We start from the raw sequence: 22,490 nt of genomic DNA, 5'->3' as shown, positions 1-22,490 counted from the left end.
TTTTATCCAATTTGATTTTTAATGTAATTAATAGTGATTTAATTTTCAAAGGAGCAAATAATTACAAACAAGAGAAAACATTGCTGAGATGGTGCCTGGTCACTTCTATTCAGACCATTGCTGAACTATATAGAAAAAATGTATATTCATGGTGTCTTCATTAGTATGAAAATCACAGTAATATGACTCATCAGGAAATCACAATAATTTTATGACAGAAACAATATAGTTAGAATGAATCTGTCAGTACTTGACTCTCTTTTGGGGAAAAATAAATGCAAATCATGTTCTTTGGAAAGAAATATGACAAGAAATGCCCATAGTTGCATTCTGCTGTTGGGAATACATCTCTAAAATTCAAGGTTCAAAGGTTATCACATTTAATTTTCAATACTTATCACTTTCTTCTTCTCTCAATTTATGGAGATAGATTTCTACATTCATTATTTGGGATTATTAGAAATTTCATTCAGTTTGAACAATGAGTAACAAGTATTCTGTGACATGGGCGCAAAAAGTTGTCATTTTCAATCAAGTTATAAGACATAACTGTCCATAAAGTGCATTTCAAATTAAAGTACCCATCTGGAGAGAAATTTAAAGTGCAGTATATAAGGTACTTTACATAGTACAAAGTTACTAAATATATACGTTATATGTGCCAAGTCCAAATAAAGCAGGATCTTATCTGTCCCTTTGCTACAGTGAACAATGGAGACATACTCTTACATCTTTATTCCTTTGCAGGTGTAAGTATTTTGGTCTCTCTCTCTCTCTCTCTCTCTCTCTGTGTGTGTGTGTGTGTGTGTGTGTGTACCTAAAAATGTAACTGCTTAATGGTTTCTGCAAATGTCTGGAACTGGTTTCCCAGAATTTGAAACCTTTAAACACTGACATAATTATGAAATCTCCACTTCAATATGCAAATCCACTTCAGAGTAACATTAGGCTTGTAATAATGGTTGAGCTATTTCACCATGCATATCTTGTAAGGCAGGTATTTGACTGTGAATTAAATGTTTAATGAAAATTATAAAAAATACAATCACTATAATGCTGCCAAGAGAGACCCCTATGAAATAAGGGTATGACTGCTCTTGGTCATATTCTGCCGGTTTGACACTACCAGGGAGGAGTATAGTACTCTGTGTATAAGGGACTGCCCTTGGTATTGCTGAATTGAGCAGATCCTGGACATTCCAGAATGATCCATTGTGTGGCATGGCGGTGATATTAAGGAGGTGGCATAGTAGTGGGTACAAATCTGTGGAGTTCATGGCTTCTTTTGAGAAATTCTTTCTGAAGGCAGGACCATGGGCTAAAAATATTGGATGCATTTCTGCTAACGCATTATCATAACCGTGGTTGCCTACTGTAAAGAGAAAATACGTGAAAAAGTTAGCTGGCTATGCATTAAAATGGACATAATTGTTGTATGGTCAAGTTCTGAACTTAAATGCACATCTTATCTAGTTTGACTGTAAACATAAAATAATCTTTGACAAACAATCTCTGCTGTTGTTCACATCACAATTCTCTTCAGGAAATGAAGAGTCAAATGGTTGTGAATCTTTCTCACAGGCCAACAGTGACTTAAACAGCAGGGGAAGAAGGGTAAAGAACAAAGCAGAGCCAAGTTAGGGAAAAATTAGAGTTTTGTTTTGTTTTAACTGGTGGCAAAGTAATATTCAGCAAATACTTATTGGGTACCTACTGTGTTCCAATGATTGTTCTAAAGATAAGAGATAAAGGTGCTCTTAGTCTTACTCTGAAGCCAATAAACTCACAGTGAACACAACAAAAGGGGAGATACAATACATTAAAAAAACAAAACAAAAGAAACCATAAAAATCAAACCTGTACTTAACAGCTATAATCTATTACTAAAAAACAAAGGTCAGAGTGGAGGAGAGTAGGAAACTCTTGATTTTGATGCCTCTAATCAGGATCCAACTTAGCATTATGTGCTTTTAGAGTGGCTACACATAAGGTAAAAACTTGGGGGTCTTCTGACATATGTATCAAATGACATAAAATGGATATGAAATTGATAATAGCTGGATGTCAAAGGCATGTGTGCCTAGCATGGTATCAAGGTGCAAGGCGAAGGAGCTACTGCTAAGATGGCACCCAAAGAAAACTGACAGGCTTTATCTTAAAGGTGGCAAGGAGAATGACTAGTAAATCCATCTCTAATACCCATACGTGCTACAGGGTACTATGCAATAGTAACACTCCCTGCCCCTGTCCCCCTCAAAAAAATCCTAAATCAGTTTTTCTAAAAGTCATAAACTGACCCCTAGTCATTTCAAAGTAATTTGAAATCTACCAGGCAAAATGTATCTAAAGAAGTCATTCTAGATGCCATGATTCTTTTAGGTTTATTTAAGTAAAAGTAACACTGAACTTTTGAATCACTAGTAATTATCTGACAGGGTACTGTGCTATTCCATTAATTAATAGTCACATTGGGAATATATCATTATATACTTTGTAATTGGATGATTGCTGCATTCATTTCTATGAGAAGTTGGGATCTAGACTCTCACTCATGAAGGCAAAGATAATTACCTCATATCGCACTTCTTATTAGAAATTCAGACTTAAAATTAAGTCATTGTGACTTATGTAAAATCTTTCCTATGAATAGGGACTTTGTTTTGTAGTGGTAGCCCTGATCATAAAGGCTTGATCAAGTAGATGGTATTTAATAATGAATGCCTAAGGGCAATGGTTCTCAAACTTTTGTGTGTTTCACCAGGGCCTCACAGTTTCAGATTCAGCAGGTCTGTGTTGGGCCCAATAATTTGCATTTCTAACAAGCTCTCAGCTGATGTGGATGCTGCTGGGCCATGGAACACACTTTGAGAACCACTGCTTTGGGGCATTAGGGTTTAACTATTCTGGCATTAGGTATGCAGTGGTCAATCTTTAATTAATTATGAATCATTAAACATAATGTAATATAAATTGGAGTATTATTAAGGTTTTCTATAAAAAATAGAGAGGTGACCAATCTATTGTGTAACTGTAGTTCTGCAAACCATTTCTAGAGGGCCCTTTGAATTTATATTAACTTTAAAATACAAATCTTGCCAAAGATAGCAGTCCTTTTATGAGCAATCCCTCTAATATAAGAGCTACCTGCACAAGACATAAAAATCTGAACACTGGGTTGTGGACCATTGTCTGTATGTAACAACTGTTTTAAGAACCAGAAACCATGTATCTGTACACATCTGCCACTATGAGTCACGAACACACTACAAATGCCATTGTCAGGCACCTGCTTTTCTTTTAATCAATAAACATGATAGAAACCCAATTCTACCTAAGGGACATTTTGTATATATCTTTTATAAATGAAGGACCAATGTCTAAAAACAGCATTTCTAGGTAAGTACTAAAACACTGTAGTTCCTTAACATTCAAGTAACAGAGAGTAAAAATACCAATCAACAAACTGCTGTATTATGTATTAAAACTGTTGTATTTTAGCAAAAAGCGATGCAGAATGGAAAGAAATACTCACACAGAAAGTCATCTGACTTATTCTGTAAAATGTGCCACCCTTCGTCAGCCACTGCTATGATTGGTTGAATTCGATTGTTGTATTTGTAATGCCACCTTTCTGGAATCTCTTCTTTTTTGTAAACAGTAAGGTTAGGATGAGCATGAGTTAGTGCTTCATAGACTTCATCAAATTTACCTAAAGAGAAGGGAGGAGAGGCACTCAGAACAAAATACTCATAGCTACAATCAACCAACCAACCATGGGCAACGGACTTGCTACAGAGGTGAAAAGCCACAGAGCTGAACAAAAGAAAAAATTCTTTTCCTCCTTAGGGAAAACAATTTTGGGAGGGGAAACTAAGAAATAATCTTCTAAGTTCACCTTATAGAATTAAGGAAGGGCATTTCATAGAACCAGGAACCTCTAAAGACTTCGATATACACATATATTAATTAGTGACACTATGTAAAATATCTAGGGTACTGCAATACCCAAACAAAAATAGCTAGGTTCTGGTAGTTGTAAGTGCAGACACAAAGAATCTCCAGACAAGAAAACATGGTGAGCAGTGAGTGAGGGCTGGGAAAAGAGACTGGAGGTGGAAAGCAGTTTGTAAAATGGAAACATCCAAAAACACTGGAGGTGTTGCCAAAGTACTCCCTATAACTACAAATGCAGTTACCTGGGCATTGTCTTTCATCCTTCTCCTGCCTTTCAAATCCATTGCTGAGGTTTCATCCTTACCTTCCACACCACCACAAGAGGACATTCCAATTTTATAAAGGAAATTGAAGGGTTAACATAATTTTCCCCCCTTCCCCTTCCCTTCCTCCCTCCCTCCCTCTCTCCTTTTCTCTCTCTTTCGTCCCCTTCTCTTCCCTCCCTCTCTCTCTCTTCCCCCCTGACTCTCTTTTTTTCATTCGACTGGGTCTCCGTGTCGCCCAAGCTGGAGTGCAGTGATACGATCATAGCTCACTGTAACCTGGAACTCCTGGGCTCAAGCAATCCTTCCACCTCAGCCTGGGATGCAGGCATGTGCCACCACGCCAGGCTATTTTTTTTTTTTTTTTTTTTTTTTTTTTTAGCAACAGGGTCTTGCTATGTTGCCCATGCTGGCCTCGAACTCCTGGCCTCAAGTGACCCTACTGCCTCGGCCTCCCAAAGTGCTGAGATTATAGGCGTGATCAACCACTCCTAGCTAATTTTCTTAAACAACAAAAAAAGGGCTGTTTGCTGAAAACTGTGTGTGTAAAACACACGCATAGTTTAACATTCGCTGTTTCATATGATTCTCCTAATTCCCCTCTGAGGGATGGAATTCTCATTTGTGAGATATTATAGCTTTTCAAAATCTGCTCTCTCATTTGATGCCTAAGACCAACACTGCAAGGTGATAAAATATGTCAAAGAGCATGCCTGAGTCGTGTTGTCACTTATTTTGTGACCTCGGGATATTAAACCTTTTGAGGTCATTTACCTGTCATTTACTTGTCTTTAAAATGGAGACAATGCTGAGGTGACAGGTTTGGTATGAGGATTCCAGGAGAGGTTTGTAAAAAGTTTAAGATATTGTTATCACTTTCCACACTTATAAGGAAAATAAACCTCAGATTGATCAAAGCTCTTCCTCCTTCTTATCCTCCACAGCTTCCTTGTTAAGCAGGTCCAAGTTAGGAGTCTATAAAAGGCTTTGGGGCTTCTATGAAATAACTGTACATGTATTCAAGTTTTGTATGTATCTCTCCATCTCAATTTTTCTGAGAAGGGAGGCTATAGCTTTCATCATATTCTGTGATTCCAAAATGGTTAAAACCTACTGCCATACATATATAGAGCGCATCAATTTCAGTATTCTAGGAAAAAGGAAAAAAAATTAGGCTTTGAGAAAAGAGATTTTGTCTTTTCAGAGTCTTGAGGATTAAATCCCAGAATATTACCATGACACAGGCAAGTCTACTTTAAAGGTGCAGCAACAGAAATCCCCTATTCATTTGATCACACTGGGCAAATGCACATCTAGCTTCAGCTCACCATTCAGTCAGCCTTACCTTCTTTTGGCAAGATGGCTGCTACTGGTGATTGATCAATCAGGGTATAGTGGTCTTTATCCAGGTACTGGTCAAGTTCTATTAACCTTTCCTCAGAGCACTGCGTCATTCCGTGATCACTTGTGATGATTAGGTTTAGAGTGTCCCACAACTTTGCCTTTTTTAGCATTTGTATGAGATATCCTAACTTGTTGTCAATATCTGAAATGACAGGCCCCATGAGCGGACTGTCAGGTCCCAAATGGTGGCCCATGTCATCAGGGTCTTCCCAATAGAGAAGACCAAGATTTATGGGCTCTTCTGATGTAAACCATTCGATAATTTTGGCAACTCTATCTTCAAATGAAACTGACTCATTGTAAGGCATGTAGTGAGTAGGAAAGCACTTATGTATTTCTACATCTGTTCCGGGCCACATGGCTGCACCACTAGTATGTCCTGCCCTCTGATTTGTGATCCATATTGGTGTCGCTTCTTCCCAAAACTTGGAATCATAAATATTCATGTGATCCAAGGAGAAAGATTTGTTCTGAATAGGATCAAACATATCATTTGCAACAATCCCATGATTCTCTGCAAAGAGGCCAGTTACCAAAGTATAATGGTTAGGGTAGGTTTTTGTAATAAAAACATTAGTAACTTGCTTCACGTGAACACCATATTTCATAACATAATGAAAATGGGGCGTTGGAACTTTATATAAGTAATCCCAACGGAATCCATCAAAAGAAACTAGTAGAACATTTTGCTGGTCTGGTTGGTGAGAAAAGGTGGTTAAAAGGCTCAGTGCAGCAAGTATGAAGGACACCAAGAGAAATTTCGAAGTCATTTTCAAAGTACTTGATCAGTTCAGTGTAAAATAATCTGTAGAATAAACACATAGAAATTAATGGCAATAATTTTGTTTTGTATACTTTACCCCAAACTCAGAGTAACAGTGTTTAGCAATCCTAGTTATATCATAAATCACAGCCTGGAAGAATTATGTCACAGAACTCCATATTAGACAAGAGACCTGGGGCTAAATGAATAATAAAGCTAATAAGTTTAATTGCATTTAAACAACTTTTTCCCTTCTGATAATTTATCTAAATATCCCTTAAAAGATTTAAGTGAGCTCTTCAACAGCATTTTAAAATACGACATCATTTACATAAAACTTTTTAGAAACATTTTCAGTTTGATCCAGATTTCTGACTTCTGGTCAGAAACTTTTTTATAGTCAAATACCTGTGAACATACTTAACATTATGGCTAGAACAACTATGGCAACCTAGCAACCATGAAGTATCATTAGCAAATCAAATAATGGTGCATATATATATATTGTGTATATATATGTATACGCACACTTCTATTTTCAACCCCTATGTTTGGTTCATCACAGATGAAAGAAGTATTACTAAAGAGAGAGGAATATAGATGTATTTGGTTTCTTGAAATGAAATGACATTTGTGACATCCAGATATATTTATTGAAAAGTAATCTGCATTCATTTATTAATAATCAAATCATAGCCTTCTTTAAACTAAATAATTATATTCTAAACTAAATATTAACAGAAATACAATTCTGAAATTTGTTCCTGACTTTCCTAATGTTAAAATTTGTCAAAATTTAATCTCATCATTAATATGTGTAGTAAAAGCACTTCCCTGGTTTAAATCTCTGAATCAAGGTTGTTGGACTTTTCCCCTAATCTGTGTATATTTCTAAAATACTTTCATTCTATTGGAGAAAGCTAATAAGATGCTGTATGGATAAACAATAGATATATACATTTTGTCAGTTTTCATCCAGCAAGGATCTTTTGTTCTCTCCTTTTTCTGTCCAGTCCTGCATGAAGGTATTTATAAATCCAGCAAAAGTTAGATCAAACCATACTTGTACAAATAAATCTCTTGAAACTGGCTTTTGATATCTTAAGCTGAAGACTTTTGTTTGTTTGAGAGGGAGTCTCACTCTGTTGCCCAAGCTGGAGTGCAGTGGCACGATCTCAGCTTACTGCAACTTCCGCCTCCCGGGTTCAAGCAACTCTCCTGCCTCAGCCTCCCGAATAGCTGGGACTGCAGGCGCCCGCCACCACACCTGGCTAATTTTTGTATTTTTAGTAGAAAGGGTTTCGCCATGTTGGCCAGCCTGGTCTCAAACTCCTGACCTCACGTGATTCACCGACCTCGGCCTCCCAAAGCGCTGTAATTACAAGCATGAGCCACGGCAGCCGGCCTGAAGACATTTTTAAACTTCAAAAATATATCCTGTTTCGCCTTGCTGTATTATAGCTGCAGGTAAATAAAAACTACTTGGCATGCTTGCTTTGCTTTCAGGAGTACAAGGTATATGTACATTGTGGGTATTGGCTGAGGGCAATAAATTGTTTTGCTGGTTTTAAACTGTGCTTTCACCATACTTAGACATTTCATAAACTGAAATTGTTTTAGGTATTGCTCTCAAGATGATGGCTAAAATGTTATATTTAAAAACGATTTCTTAGATGGCAATACTCTCTCTGATTCTGGAAGGAACATTAAAAATAGTTGCAGCAGGGAATAGCAAATAGGTTACTGCAAATATATTTACTCACCTATCTGGCTATGGACGGTAGTTGCTCTCTGTCCTTTCTCCCCCTAATTTTCTCTCCCACCTTTTTAAAACAAGGAAGGCTAGTATCAACTAAATGTAATTTAAAGCTAAAAACAGAAAATAAACTACATGGAACACCTGATTTTCATCTATCTTAGCAAATTAATTCGGCAAATGTGTAAGCAGGAGAAAATTGCTTTCTTGGGACCAACGAAAGTAAGCAAAGATTAAGTGTTGTCTAAAGCTTAGGAATGTCTGGCAAGAAGACTCAACATCACATCCATGACACAGAGAAATAAATTCGTGGGGGTGGGGAATGAAAATCAGATTTTTTTTTTCTTCTTCGTGCACAAAATGCTGCACAAAATAGTGGAATCCCTGGATCTGGCTCCAGATTTCCTTGAGTACTTTCCAGTTCTTTCTCCCCTCCAACCCTTCCTCCACAAACAAGACTTGGAGATCAAGAAGGAAGGGGCACCAATTAAAGGGAAGAGGGAAAGTGCAGAAGGAGTAGGTTTGTGTAGCTCGGATAGAAGTCAAGGGCAGGGGGTCCATCTTCTCCACCAGAATTCCATCCTAGCCACCCAGAAGGGTCGCGGCGTAGGGTATGTTCCCAATTCCCAGTCATCCCGCCCACCGAGGCCTGGGCTTCTCAGATGTGCAGTGGCAAGGGGGGGGCGTTGCTTTAGGGGCCCAGAGGAGCCGTGTGGGTCCCCGGGAGGGAAGCCACCCACACCCGTGGACTCACCCTCGCACCGATCCGTTCAGTCAGCATTAATTTGGGGCAATGGGAGGGAGGGCCTGGAGGAGACCACCTCTGGCGCGCCGCGGTTAACGGCGGGAAGGTAACTCGAGGAAGCGGCGCCCCCGGAACGCGCAGGAGCTCACCTGCACTCAACTCTGGAGCGGAGCGCCTGACCGCGCAGCTCCCCCGCGCCCTGCCTCCTGGCTCCTATTGGCTGCTGCAGAGATAGTTCCCTCTGCCCGGGTTGCGCACGAAAGCCGGGCTCCCAGGAGTAGCTGCACGGCCTGTCAATCAGCTGGGGCAGGGGCGGGCGCTGCCTGGGTTTGGAGGATGGAGGGGGAGGGGACCCGCGGGGGCCAGGACTCAGCTGGGAGGCTGAAGGCGTGGGGTGGCCAATTGCTTGGTCACACACAAAACCTTCCTGCAACTTGCCTCTTCCAGGAAACCAGCTGTGCTGGAGTCAGTGATGCTGAGAGATTATTACGTGCTACCCCAATGGTGGGTGTACTCTAACATTCACTGTTTTTTGTTTAAAAGAGCCTTGTATTCTCTGATTTCTTATCTCAGGTTTTTTTCCGTCCGCCGCCCCCCGCCCCCCGCCTCCCGCCTTGTCAGGAATCGGCGATGGGGCACACCATGGATTTTACTCTGAAGAACACCTGCACACCAGAGGACGCCAATGGGACAATGAAGTTTCATTCTTTTTATTGGTGGGTGTTACCTGCTTTACCTCAGAAAGAATTTATTAACCTAGTTAACTCTGCAGCCCCAACGTTTGTGGTCCAGGTTTTTGCAATTGAGGTCCCTGAGGTATATTTGTGGTATACCTAGCATGGTACCTGAAATTGTGCGAATTAACCCAAGTCAGGTTCAGGATTAGGTTAATTTGCACAGGAGAGAGGCTGAACAGCTACCCTTTCTGGTGGTGGCATCTGAGCTCCAGACTCTGTTTCTACCTTTGTTTGCAAAATAAACATTAAAACTACAAACATCAGGCCTGATTACTCTTTCAGAAAGCCTTCAGTGCTTCTGGTGTGTTAGTGCCCCTATTTTGTCTTTTTCCGTCCTGTAGTAGATAGTTTCTCAGTTTTTGGGGGGTAATCAATGGCATTTTTAGGCCTGAGGTAGTATAGGCAGGTACTTAGTTTGCCAGTATGATCCCAACTGTCTTTACCATAAATTATAGCAGTGATATCAAAATATCCTGAAATAATTTGTCCACCTACACAATCCCAGCTAGAATTCTGACCTAATTACAATTCTAGTTCTATCTGCAGTAGGCAATAATATCAGGTTGATTGTTACAATGTAAGTTTAACATCTAATTAGCTGGTGAAACTGGGAGCATATCTGCAACGGTGGTTTTGGCTCCTGCCTGGATCCCTTGTCTGGTGCGCTGGAGCTTTAAAGTGAATAGAGATTTCTGTTGATATTTAATTAAACCATGCAAACATTTTGGTCATAGCTTTTTCTCTGTCTGCTTCTAATAGAGGGACAATCTCAACCCCAAACATTGCTACCTCCTAACTGGGTCATCCCATCCCAAAGGGCATCTGGGCACTCTTCCATGGCCTTTTATTCGTGGTAACTTGAGTTTATGGTTTTCAACACGTGGGATGGGGATTAAGAGGGAGGCTGGTTTCTATGTTTAGTGAGACCCAAAGACAATGAAGTTGAACAAGTTGTTCCAATTCCCCAAAGCCCTATCCTTTGAAATTGCCCAAACTTGGAACAGAGTGGTCCAATCTTATAAGTCCTTGTCCCCCAAAATAGGTCAACTCTGTGCTCTCCCAAAACACTCAAAGGACAATGAATGCTTATCAGAGCGGGAGTGGTGAAAATGGGCCGGACTTTTGTTCGGATCACTGAACATTTTTGGACTCTGTTTGGATGACAGCCTGCTTTGCTCTGCAAATTTTATGGAAGTCATGATTGTATTCACCAGCTATTCCTGTGAAATAGGCGTGGTACAGCTGGTAACCACAGTGCACAACACAGAAAAGTGCTCATAAGAGGCTCAGTGAGTGCCAGACTCCTCCCAGAAGTCCATATAATGACATCTAATGTTCACCTGGTAGGCTTGTTATTACCTTATGTTGTTCATGGGGAGAAAGTCTGGTTTACATAGTATAGAGGAATGAATGTAAAAATGTGGGATTCCTGCTCCCACATCTGCACCTGACCTCCTGTGTTACTATTGCCTCAGTATCTATTTGCAATAGGTTTTCAGAAAGTTTTAGTAGCAGAAACCACAACATGCTATTGACTGTAACTATTCTTTTATTCTCTGTTATTGAATTAGTAGGTTTATAATTGGATAATAGTGTAACAGAAGAACCAACTTCTTTCTTTCAAAGGTTTTGGGGTCGGTTGGGGAGGGAGATCCCTCTGCCTGCCCAAGGAAGTCTAACAGGGGTTGAGAGCTGGATAATTTTCTTCATCAGGGGCTAGAAGAGCTTTGTGCTAAAACTGAAATATGATCTGTTCTTCATGAAACAACCAAAACTGTCTCTACCAGAGAAGTCTTGTTTTTCAGAACTAGACATCATGGTAGGGAAGATAAACACATAATTTTACAATTAAAAATCTTTAAAGGTGCATTCCAGTACATTACACCACAAATGACTAAACTAAAAGACAGTTCATCTCCTAATTCTTTGTAGAACGTTCTGCAAAATGTGGGTCTCACATATTCAATGGCCACAGATAGGAACCACTGGGATTGTGCTTCTGCACTGCTCTTAATTCACGATAAACAGTGGTCTTCACTAATCTTGGCTCATTAGCAGAAGTTCAGTCCAATGAGTGAAATGTTGAATTATAGAATAGCCAAAAACTTAGCCCAAGAATTTGTATGCATATTAGTAAATTAGGCTCCTAGTAATATGCTTGAACTAATTAGAATGAATTTTATACAAACAATTATTATGCTTTTATCCTCAGAAAGCTTCATATGAGTCAAATATAAACCTATTTGTATTGTTGTATTCTGTAAATTGTATCATAGGGTTTTAGTTCTAGGGCTGCCCTAACAAATTATCACAAACTGGGTGACTTAAAACAAACAGAAATGTATTCTCACATAGCTCTGGAGGCCAGAAGTCTGAAATCAAGATGTATTCAGGGCCACGCTCTCTCCGAGACTGAGGAAGAATCCTTGCTTGGCCCTAATGGCTGCTGGGGATTCTGGTATTCCTTGGCTTGCTGCAGCATAGCTCCAATCTCTGCCTCTACTGTCACAGGATGCTGTCTTCTGTGTGTCCCTGTGTCACGTGGCCTACTTATAAGGACACTGGTCATTGGGATTAAGGCCCTCTTCAACCCAGTCAGTATGCCTTCATCTAAATTTAATTACATATGCAAAGATCCTACTTCCAAATAAGATCACATTCTGAGGTTCCAGGTGAATGTGTATTTTGGAAGGACGCTTATTCAACCAAGTACACATAGCTAGCAGAAAGTTTAATTTTATGGCCCAGCCTAGATCGAAAGTTCATGGATTACTAATAAAATGGCTCAAATCAAGGTAACTGACAACATCTGATACTGACAAGGATTCAGAGCTATAATACGTTGCTGGACTATCATACACTACTGGTGGGACTAGACTTCCACTATGGAAGTCAGTTTTGAAGTTTCTTATAAAGTTAAATTTACACAAAACATGCAATCCAGCAATCTCACTCCTGGGTATTTATCTAAGAGAAACAAAGACAGATGTCCACTGAAAAACCTATCAACAAGTTTTTACAGCAGCTTTATTCATAATCATGAAAAGCTAGAAACCAATGTCCCTCAACTAGTGAATAAACAAATTGTAGTGTGTGTCTGTAAATGCAATACTGTTTGGCAATAAGAAGGAATACAGAACTGATGCATGAAACAACATGGAGAATCTCAAAAGCATTTTTCTAGGTGAACGAAGCCAGACACAAGTGGTCATACACTGTATGATTCCGTTTATATAATATTCTAGAAAGGGAAAAACAATGGAAATAGAAACCAGATCAGCAGTTGCCAAGGACTGGGGGTGAGGGGAGGGGATTGGCTAGAAAGGGGCACAAAGAATTTTTTTTTTGTGGTAGAATTTTGATTGCTTTTGTACTCACATCACTAAGTTTGTCAAAATTCAGAGAACTGTGTGCCTAAAAATGTTTAATTTTACTGTGTGGAAATTATACCTCAGTAAACAGCAGCAACAATAAGAAACCCTACCCTGCGATAATACCTCATACCTCACCAAAGTTCACGAATTAGTGCTAGTGGTGTTTGACTCTCAGTGGCCTTTTCCTGTGTGTACAGGTGCATACCAGTTCTTCCTGCAGGATGTGAGTGCTTGCAAGTGCCGGAGCTCCACGGGGCCTGCTCTGCTGGCTGTCATTCCTTTTGCCTCATGAATGAAGTCAGGAAACGATGAAGCAAAACCAAAACAAGGCAAAACTATTAATTTTCTCCTTCCTTCCTTCCTTCCTTCCTTCCTGATAGTCTTGCTCTGTCACCACCCAGGCTGGAGTGCAGTGGTGTGATCTTGGGTCACTGCAACCTCCGCCTCTCGAGTCAAGCAATTCTCCTGCCTCAGCTTCCCGAGTAGCTGGGATTACAGACAGGCACCACCACACTAGGCTAAGTTTTATATTTTGCAGATCACAAGGTCAGGAGTTCGAGACCAGCCTGGCCAACATGGTGAAACCCTGTCTCTACTACAAATATTTTCTAGGCTATAACTGAATGTCATTTGTTGAATAACTAACTCAGTGTAGGATGAAGTAATATAGCAGGAGAGACAGTCGTCTTTCGGCATTTGGTTTGAGGCCTATTTTGTAAGACATATTCTCAGGAGCCAAATACGAAACTGCACATGCGTTTGTGGTGTCCGGGGTGAAAACATTTTGTTAAAACCACATTCTCAGTTCTTTGTAAAGCACGTAACACCCCTTAGGTGCCTGAACATACTCAGTTTAACATCACTATTTAAAAAATTATTAGCTCCTTATGGGTATTGTAATTCTGTAAATTTACTAACAGCAGGGGAGGACCTAAAAATATTGTCCTCCATCCAAATCAAAAATACATGTTTCCACTCTAGGTATTTGCATTTAAGATGTAAATGTAAGTATTCTTCGCAACAATTTTGTAGCTTAAGTTTGCACCAAGGAATTCTTTGGTAAGTATGAATCTTCATGAACAAGCCAACCAGGCAGCAACTGCTTTATAACTTTAAGGCGTTCTTGGCAGCGAAGGGGCGGGGTAATGTCATAGGAGGGTTCTCTCTGCCCAATTCGTGGATGGTTGCAATTTCATAATTGGAAATTAATCTCTTAGCCTCAAGGCTTTTCTCCTAGGAGCGATGTCATATGCACATTTATTAGCTATTTATGTACACATGTATGACTAAGGTTGTCTGATTTGCTCCAATTTGCATAATTGGTTGGGGAGAAAAGCCCTTAGAAGAATGCAGGTGGGTATTGTCTTTTAAAGGTTAGTAAATAGAGGGGACAGCTCTAGAGGAAAGTGAAAACAGAAAAAGGAAGGGAAGTAAACTCCATTCTGGCATCCCTCATAATTTGCTCAAAGCTAGTCCTGTTCTTTGCCCATCATTAAGCAGCAAATCACTGTAGGGAAGTACGAAGTCATAGGAAACAGAGGAACCTGGCTTATGAAGGTGCTCTGATTTGACCTTTGTAAAATTTTGAATAGCCTTTCATCTCGTAAATGCATATAATATATAACATCCATGAGAGCTTTGCTATTCTTCTAGTCACTTTCATCCTCACTCCTCCACACATGTTGTCACCTGTTGTCTGATTCCACAAAGGACTCCATCCTCCCACACCTTGCTTGGGCAATCTCCTGGCCTATATACTTCTCTGCTTTCCAATGAGAACCCTATTTTGTAGGAAAATCCATTCAGTGTGAAAAGATTTATGCTGATCTACTCATCTGTTCGTGCTGGGACGTTACATGTTGGGGTTCTTTGGCCAGAGTTAGCTGTGCTAGTCATGGTGATGGGGCTGTTTTAAAATAAGAGGCTGATTTAACCTGTTATTTTATTTTTGAGATGGAGTCTCCCTCTGTTAGCCCAGGCTGGAGTACACTGGTGAGATCTTGGCTTACGGCAACCTCTGCCTCCTGGGTTCAAGTGATTTTCCTGCCTTAGCCTTCCGAGTAGGTGAGATTTTAACCTGTTATTGTTTTTAAAAAAACAAAACAGGTTTATTTGTGATTTGCTTAACATAAAATGAAATGTGATTCATTTGATATAAATTTATTGATTTGAATTATACGATTCAGGGTTAACTGGCCATTTTAAGGCCTCATTGGCCTGTTTAAACCAAGTGATGTAACTGAGAATGATCATCTGTGGAATCACTGAAAATGTCCATTTATTCATAGGGTAAAAATTGAGTCATGATTCTATTTTACACTCGTATTGTGCTTGCTAGTTTTTGAAATCCATTTTGAAGACAGTCAACAGCATTACTGAGTTCATTTCTCATGGACACGCACTATGCTCAGTGAGAATTGGTGGCTTAACCAAAGCTGCATATCTAAACATTTGAAATCAGGGAGAAATAGAATAAGTTCTACAAGAGAGGAACAAACAAAAGTGTTATAGAAATGCATGGGACAGAGAAATTAGCTCTGACTGAAGAAGACATGGGTATTCCACCACAAAGGTGGGAATGGAGAGTCTGATGTTGAAGCAGAGCCTTGGAAGATGGTGGGATTTCAACGAAGTAGATGAAACAGAGAAGACTGTAAGAACGTGCACCTGGTGAGAGGGCCCAGGCATGCTTGTGGAGGGCCTAGGAAAACTGAGGAATTTGGCATCAGTCCTGTGGGCAGTGGGGGGCAGTTGAAGGTTCTTGAGGAGGGGCATGACATGACCAGAGCCATGAAGATAATTTCTGAACCACAAGTGGTGCGAGGTGGCACAGTAGTTTAGCACCTTGCATTTATTTAATATCAATGTGTAATTGATATTGAAATTAACATTGCTTCTTTGACTATCTCCTTTGGCAGGAACTACCATTGTCATACCATACCCGGGCTAACCCATTCTTATGACCTTTCTACTGAAAAATGCAAAGTACCTTGGCTTTTTGTTTAGTGCATATCGAGAGGCAGAGAGCATTTCTCTTCTTGTTTCTTCTTGGCAACATCTATTAGCCTATTCCTAATGCACTGTGTGGCATAGCTTATTAGGTTGTGTTTTTGGTGTTACCCCAATTTTGGGATATGAACCTGTCATTAAAACACAGCCCTGTGAGTCAGAAAAAATAGACATGTTAGTGTGAATGGATGTATACTTTCTGGTCATTTAGAGAGGTGACATCATTGTCATATGCTCTAAGTTTGTTTGCAATATTTTGTTAATCACAAAGTGAATAGTGAAGGGGATGGTGTGCAAGACAAGGGAAAAAGATGGAGGGGCATTTCAAAACTTGCCAGAGTGTGTAGTATAATTTCATTGAAAAAAATATGATAACAAATCAACTCCACTAAGCAACTGTATGTAGGAGTAGGAAGAGTAGAAAAGAGATGGGTGTCAGAGAGACAATTGCAAAGCTAGAAAAATGGTCTGTCTGTATGGGTGGTGAAGGTATTATAGTATGAAATGGAGTAAATAACAATGTTACTAGAATTATAATAACAATGCTTATTATAATAACAATACTTATGAATTAATTAATTAATAACTATTAATTAACCAAATAGCAGACACTGTGCCGAGCGACATATACTTCTTATATCACTTAGTTCTTATTATAACCCTGTGAAATGCAAATGAGTCTTTTCCTATGCCAGCTCAGGAAAGAAAATCCCAGAGAGATTAACTCACTGAAGATCACTCAACTAGTAAATAGCAGAACTAGACTGCTCATTAACCTCAGTAAGACCCAAAGGGGGGACACAAGAGAGACATTCTGGGGACAAGCTTGATCTTCAGACTGACACAAACTTAGGTCCATAGAAACCATGCCCTGGGGGTTATTGACAAGTAGTCTGTGAACTTCACATCAGAGTCAGGGATTCCAGATTTCTCCAGGAGGTCCTCAATGGTGGAATCAGAACAGTGGAGGGCACAGTAGAGGAGTAACTAAGCCCAGTTTTGGATCCATGAAGGGAAGATTTAGTATTTTGCCAGCCAGTGGAATAACTCATTTCTGTTATCAGGGTATGTGGGGATAGGGAGCTCTCGCAGCCTCTTCCTTCAACAGTCAGTAAACAGAAATGGTGTGAGAGAGACAAGCAAACAAGACTGGAGTTGCCATCCAGAGATGGGCACCCCCGTGGTGGACATAGACCTTGGAATTAAAATGACCTTGGTTGAGGATGGCTACTCAGTATTGAAATAAAAGGTAGAAAGGTTCATGAGTAGGGATTTGAAAACCTGGAAGGGTGGTTTATAGGAGGAAGCATGGGCATCAATAGTCAAGGCAGCACAATCGTGACAGAACTGAGAGTGAGAGCCCTGGACTGCCTAAGTGAGGATCAGTCAATTCCACACTATTTAAAACTAAGGTAAGTAGCTGCTGTGATCCTAGCCCTGTGATGGGAACGGAGAAAGCTGGATACAGGGAGGCGTAAGATATACTTCCTGACTCCAAAGGGATGGAAACACTGCTTAGAGAGATGACACAAATGCACATGAAATCATTACAAACGGAACAAACTTGTATTTAATCAAACACTAAATTGATGCTTTATGAAGGTCTCATTTTTGTTTGGGGGAGGAGTTATTCTCTCAATGTCTGAATGCTCAATAACATTCTGCCTTCCCAGTTCGCCCTGTTTTCACTTCCCTTTAAGCTGCTATGGGCTCTTTTCTTTTTGGAGATTCCACTACTAATGAATGCTTTGAAGAAATAGTATTAGTTTAGAGCGGAACAATGGTGGTCACAGGACTGTCTTGGGAGGGGTTTTGGGCTAGCTCCCATAATCTTCTTTATCACTTGTATAAAATCTCTGTAGAGAGCTTTGGGCAGAACTTTGAGCAGCACACTTGATTGTCCACTTTGTATGGAAGGAAAAGTGACCTTAGGTAGAAATAGGTAGTGGTGAATGATTTGGCTAGTTTGTTCAGGGCCTGAAAGGACCAGAATGGGAAGAGTGAGGACAAGGAAGCAGGGGAAAGAGATATGTGGGCCCTATACATGGTGGGCATCAGTATGCAGATCTGTCTGTCTTGTGGTGATGCTCAGCAAGCCTCTTTTGCAGAAGGGGATCTCAACCATCAGGTGGACAAGATGAGTAAACCTGTGGATGTCAGCCAACATTTCTTCCTGGTTATTGCAGTACCAGTGCAAGTTGGCATTCAATGGTGGCAGGAATAGAAGTATGCAAACACCTAACAGAATGGGATTCAGTTCACAAAGAGCTTATCTAGCCAGTGCTGAATGTCAGCCTCAGAGACTGATGCTAACCCCTCAGTTGAGGAAAACAGCAGCAATTTGTCCTTACCAGAGGTTACATCTACACCAAATATGAATCAACACTTCAGCATGCCTGATCTATCAATATGGGTTCTCACAACATTTCCTCAGATAAGGGACCAATTTTGCTGCAAAGGACATAGAGCAATGATTACAGGATTCACTGGTTCCACCATATATCCCATCACCCAGAAGCAGCTGGCTAGCTGAATGATGCAGTGGACTTAAAGGCTCAGTTAAGTGGCCCTATCCGAGAACACAATCTGAAGGTTAGAGCATGGTCCTCAGTTTGGGGGTATATGCATTGAAATAAGGACTGATATATGGTGCTCTGTCCTTAATGGCTAGAAAACACAGGTCTGGTAACCAAGGAAATAGGAGTGATCCCTACATGATCATCCCCAGTGACCTATTTGTGAAATTTGTTCTTCCTATCTTCTAACCTTAGGCTCTGTTAGGTTAGAGAACATCGTTCCCAGTAAGGACTATGTCTCCACCAGCGAAGTGAGGATTCTACTGAATTTGAAGCTGGGTCTACCACCTGGCCACCTTGGACTCCTCATGCCAGTGGATCAGAAGGGAGTTATAGTAATGTTGGGGTAAGTAACTTGCTTTTCTTGAGGGGAGAGGGTTGATACTACATAATGGGAACAGGGAGGAATATGCTTACTTGTATATCTTCTATCTCTTTATTCTTCTGATTGCTGAGAGATTGCCTCTTTGTCTGATTTTCTAATTCACAAATTTATTCTTTAGCTATTCCTTCCTTTCTTTATCCCATCTTTGGTGTAGTTTTTCAGTTATTATACCTCGTATATTTTCATTTTTAATGATTTTTTATTCTTATTATTACTAATAGCTTGTTACATCTCTTTAAGTATATTTATCATGTTTACATAAAATTCTTGTTCTATCTCTTTTAACACTTTTGTTTCAAATGGTATATCTTAAAGATTTTTGGATCTTTTGAGGTAGTTTTAAATTGCACTATTATTTTTGATTTTTAATTTAGGTTTCTCTTTAAATGTTTTAATAAATAGAGTGGAAGGACTGAAGGCCAGGTCCTAGCCTAGGCTAAGTTATCCTGATACATTTAAGGGTAAGTGAGGGTCTAATGCCTGAGGGCAGATGCTTATTCCTATAGACTATCTTTCAAGGTTCTCAAACTCCTATCCACAGATCTTTCCGCCATTTAACATTAGTTCTTGTGTGTGGTGTGAAATAGAGTTTAAGTGCAGATAGGAGTCTAAGTTTAAAAAAAAATTTTTTTATGGATAGCCAATTGTTCGGTACCATTTGTTAAAAGGTATTTTCTTTGCTTTAAATTGCTTTGGTTCCTTTATCATAAACAATTTGCTTTATAAGTATGGATCTATTTCCGGCCTCTCAATTCTAGCTCATTGACCTGTTTGTCTATCTTCTTGTCAATACTACACTGTCTTGATTACCAAAGCTTTGTAATAAGTCTTGAGGTGAGGTAGTGTGAGTTCTCCAACATTGCTCTTTCTCAAAATTGTTTTGACTATTCTAGGTCCTTTGTCTTTTCATATAAATGTTAAAATCAGCTTTTCTATGATCCCTTTTCTATTCTTTTTCTATAAAAATGCTGGTCTGGCATGTGATTGGGTTGACAGCAGATCTACATACCAATTTAGGGAGAACATTCAAGCTTATAATATTAAGTATTCTGGTGCATGAACATGGGAAATGTCTCCAGTTTTCAAAATGAGCAAATTGAGGTTTAGAAAGCCTAAATGACTTGATAGGGTTATAGACCTGAAGGCAGCAGAAGCTTTTTAAATCTGTTTACAATTAATTGACTCACCAGAATGGCCTACACTCTTCTTTTCCTCTGCAAATCACATTAACTGCTACCCCATGGCATTGTAAACTTTTTTGGCTAATCTATTTCTGTCTAACACGTCTGCTTCTGCCAGATACATTTTAGACTTATCTAGAGTCAGTTGTGTTTTTTCTAGTATCTAGTTTTTGAAATAGAGTTTGTTGTTAGAATTAAATAATTTAAATAGTACACATTATAACCTAGCAATTCCATTTTTTAAAAATTTGTCCTGTCAGAGATGCACAAAATGATTTTGATATGACAATATTTATCATAGTCTTAAAATTAATACTTCCCAGTAGGAAACAGTCTAAGTGTCTCATAAAAGGAAATGATTACGAACATTTGGTATTTTTATATGATGGCTACTATTCAGCCATTATAAACCACATATTCAAAGAATGTTTAATAATATGTGGGAATTCCTATATAAAATATTTGAAGAGAAAAGCAGGATATAAAGCTATACAGCTGCTTTTTGACTTAAAGTGAGGTTACATCCTGATAAACCCATCATAAGTTGAAAATATCGTAAGAGGAAAATGGATTTAATACACCTAGCCTGCCCTACTTTAAATGTGCTCAGAACATTTATACTAGCCTATGATATAAATGATTAGTTGGGCAAAATCATCTCTCAAATACTGTTTTTAGTAAGGTAACAAATATCTCACGCAATTTGTTGAATACTGTACTGAAAATGAAAAACAGTGTTTGTATGGGTACTTGAAGTATGGTTTCTTCTGAATGCGTTTCACTTCTGTAACATCATAAAATCAAAAAAAAGTAAGTCAAGGGCCATCTGTACATGTATAGAAGAATCCTGGTATTTACAGTATTCCTGAATTTGCTACTCTTGCCTGTGTAGCATCCTGTGATCTTTCTTGTTATTTCAGGGGCATATTTCCACAATCACTTCAATTCTCTGTGTAAGAGACACATATGACAAAGATGGCATACACACAAACACTGACTTTATACTCCTCCGCCCCCAGTGACTTTGTCACAAGGCAATTCTGTTGTAATTGAACCAGGGTAGGGGGTGTGATGGGGGACTGGTGTAAGTCCTGGAATCCAAAGGCACAAAGGCGTGAGAACCAGGAACTTCAATGTCCAAGGGCAGGAGGAGATGAATGTCTCAGTTCATGAAGACTGGAAAGAGGAAAATTGGTCTTTCTCTGCCTTATGTTCTATTTGAGCCCTCATTGGATTGGAGACTAAGTTTCTTTACTTAGTCTAACAATTCAGAATGCTAATCTCTTCTAGAGATACTCTCACAGGCACACCCAGAAATAATGTTTCAGCAGCTACCTGGGCATCCCTTAGCCCAGTCAAGTTGACACATAAAATTAACCACCACACCCATAAAGTGCATTCAGATCTCTGACCTCATCCTATGCCTTTTAGATGCTATTCTCTCTCCTTCCTACCATAGTTTTGATTCTGCTATGTAGTTTGTGAAAAACAATTTTCTTAATTCCCATGATTAAGGCCATTTCATGGCATTTAATTTCCCCTATGGGATCTTACCATCATTGGGTAGAACATCCAGTGTGATGTGTTTCGTACTGCAGAGCTGGCCATATAGATTTCTGTTTTTACAAGTGATGCTAGATAAATCCTGTGGCATTTTAGATAACAGCTGTATGACCCTATTGTTCACACTCAAATGATGAATTATCTTCCCCGATACAACAATGAGAAAATATCCCCCAAAATAAGCAGGACCAACTTTATCTCAGGATTGTCATATCTCCTATTCATTTGTTCATAATTTCCCAGAGAAATTAGATGTATTATTTCAATGCTTATAATATCAGAATTAGAAAGATAAAGAATCTATGCTTAGAGGAAGGTAAAAATGAAATTGGGGCATAAGTAATGCTCACACATGAAAAGAGGTGAGTTATTCAGTACAGTCACTGGCTCGATAAGATAGAAGAAACCTCATGGGTACTATCTGATAAGGACTAAGTAAAGAAACTGGCAAAGATGATTGTGAACGTTTGAATGGGACATGGTGTGGGGTAAGTGGATTTGATGCTGTATTTTCCCTACTCCTTTAGCTCTTAGGTTGTGCAAATGTCTGTTATAAAGAGAAGTATAACTACAGTATAAATTCACCAAGGAGCTATGTGGAATCCCGAAAGTGACCTGGATGTGATCCTCCGACTACATTCCATTCCTGTTCTTCCATACTGGCAGTATTCCAGGACCTGAAAAACATGACTTGCTGTGGAACTTGGCAAAATCCCCCTGGAGGAAGCTACTAGTCATTGATTTAAAGTGGACAGAAAGTCTGCTTCAAACACTTGTTTA

At 39.4% G+C, this 22,490-nt stretch overlaps 1 protein-coding gene and 1 long non-coding RNA gene across 6 annotated transcripts in view; one reads left to right on the top strand and one right to left on the bottom strand.

The window, feature by feature from the left end:
• On the bottom strand, positions 1–9,093 carry ENPP5 (ectonucleotide pyrophosphatase/phosphodiesterase family member 5). Of its 3 annotated transcripts, XM_005552824.5 has the most exons (5): positions 8,895–9,093; positions 8,148–8,207; positions 5,563–6,426; positions 3,533–3,709; positions 1–1,372 (listed from the first exon to the last, which is right to left on the bottom strand). In XM_005552824.5, exons 3-5 carry the CDS (start codon positions 6,389–6,391, stop codon positions 945–947), a joined length of 1,434 nt encoding a protein of 477 aa, XP_005552881.1. In that variant the 5' UTR covers positions 6,392–6,426; positions 8,148–8,207; positions 8,895–9,093; the 3' UTR covers positions 1–944. The 3 variants fall into 3 exon arrangements, with proteins under 3 accessions (XP_005552881.1, XP_005552880.1, XP_005552883.1); XM_005552823.5 differs by lacking the exon at positions 8,148–8,207; XM_005552826.5 differs by lacking the exon at positions 8,148–8,207 and having other exon boundaries at positions 9,035–9,093.
• Positions 9,094–9,249: 156 nt separating this feature from the next.
• LOC123572949 (uncharacterized) overlaps positions 9,250–22,490 on the top strand; it is a 58,689-nt gene continuing 45,448 nt past the window's right edge. For all 3 annotated transcript variants that reach the window (XR_012433745.1, XR_012433744.1, XR_012433743.1), the window contains exons 1-3: positions 9,250–9,389; positions 9,507–9,601; positions 18,777–18,927. This is a non-coding gene — a long non-coding RNA (uncharacterized lncRNA). The remainder of the gene's footprint in view (positions 9,390–9,506; positions 9,602–18,776; positions 18,928–22,490) is intronic.

The sequence above is a fragment of the Macaca fascicularis genome, chromosome 4, assembly GCF_037993035.2.
Source record: "Macaca fascicularis isolate 582-1 chromosome 4, T2T-MFA8v1.1".
Classification (NCBI taxonomy): domain Eukaryota; kingdom Metazoa; phylum Chordata; class Mammalia; order Primates; family Cercopithecidae; genus Macaca; species Macaca fascicularis.
Note: the sequence above shows the minus strand (reverse complement) of the source record. Positions and strands in the feature narration are given on the sequence as shown.

Excerpts from the sequence above, each read along its gene's own strand:
- ENPP5 (XM_005552824.5), bottom strand. The coding sequence starts at position 6,391 with ATGACTTCGAAATTTCTCTTGGTGTCCTTCATACTTGCTGCACTGAGC. Across the intron at positions 3,710-5,562 it reads AGCCATCTTGCCAAAAGAAG|GTAAATTTGATGAAGTCTAT; the intron begins GTAAGGCTGACT and ends CCTTCTCTTTAG. Across the intron at positions 1,373-3,532 it reads TAAGTCAGATGACTTTCTGT|TAGGCAACCACGGTTATGAT; the intron begins GTGAGTATTTCT and ends TTCTCTTTACAG.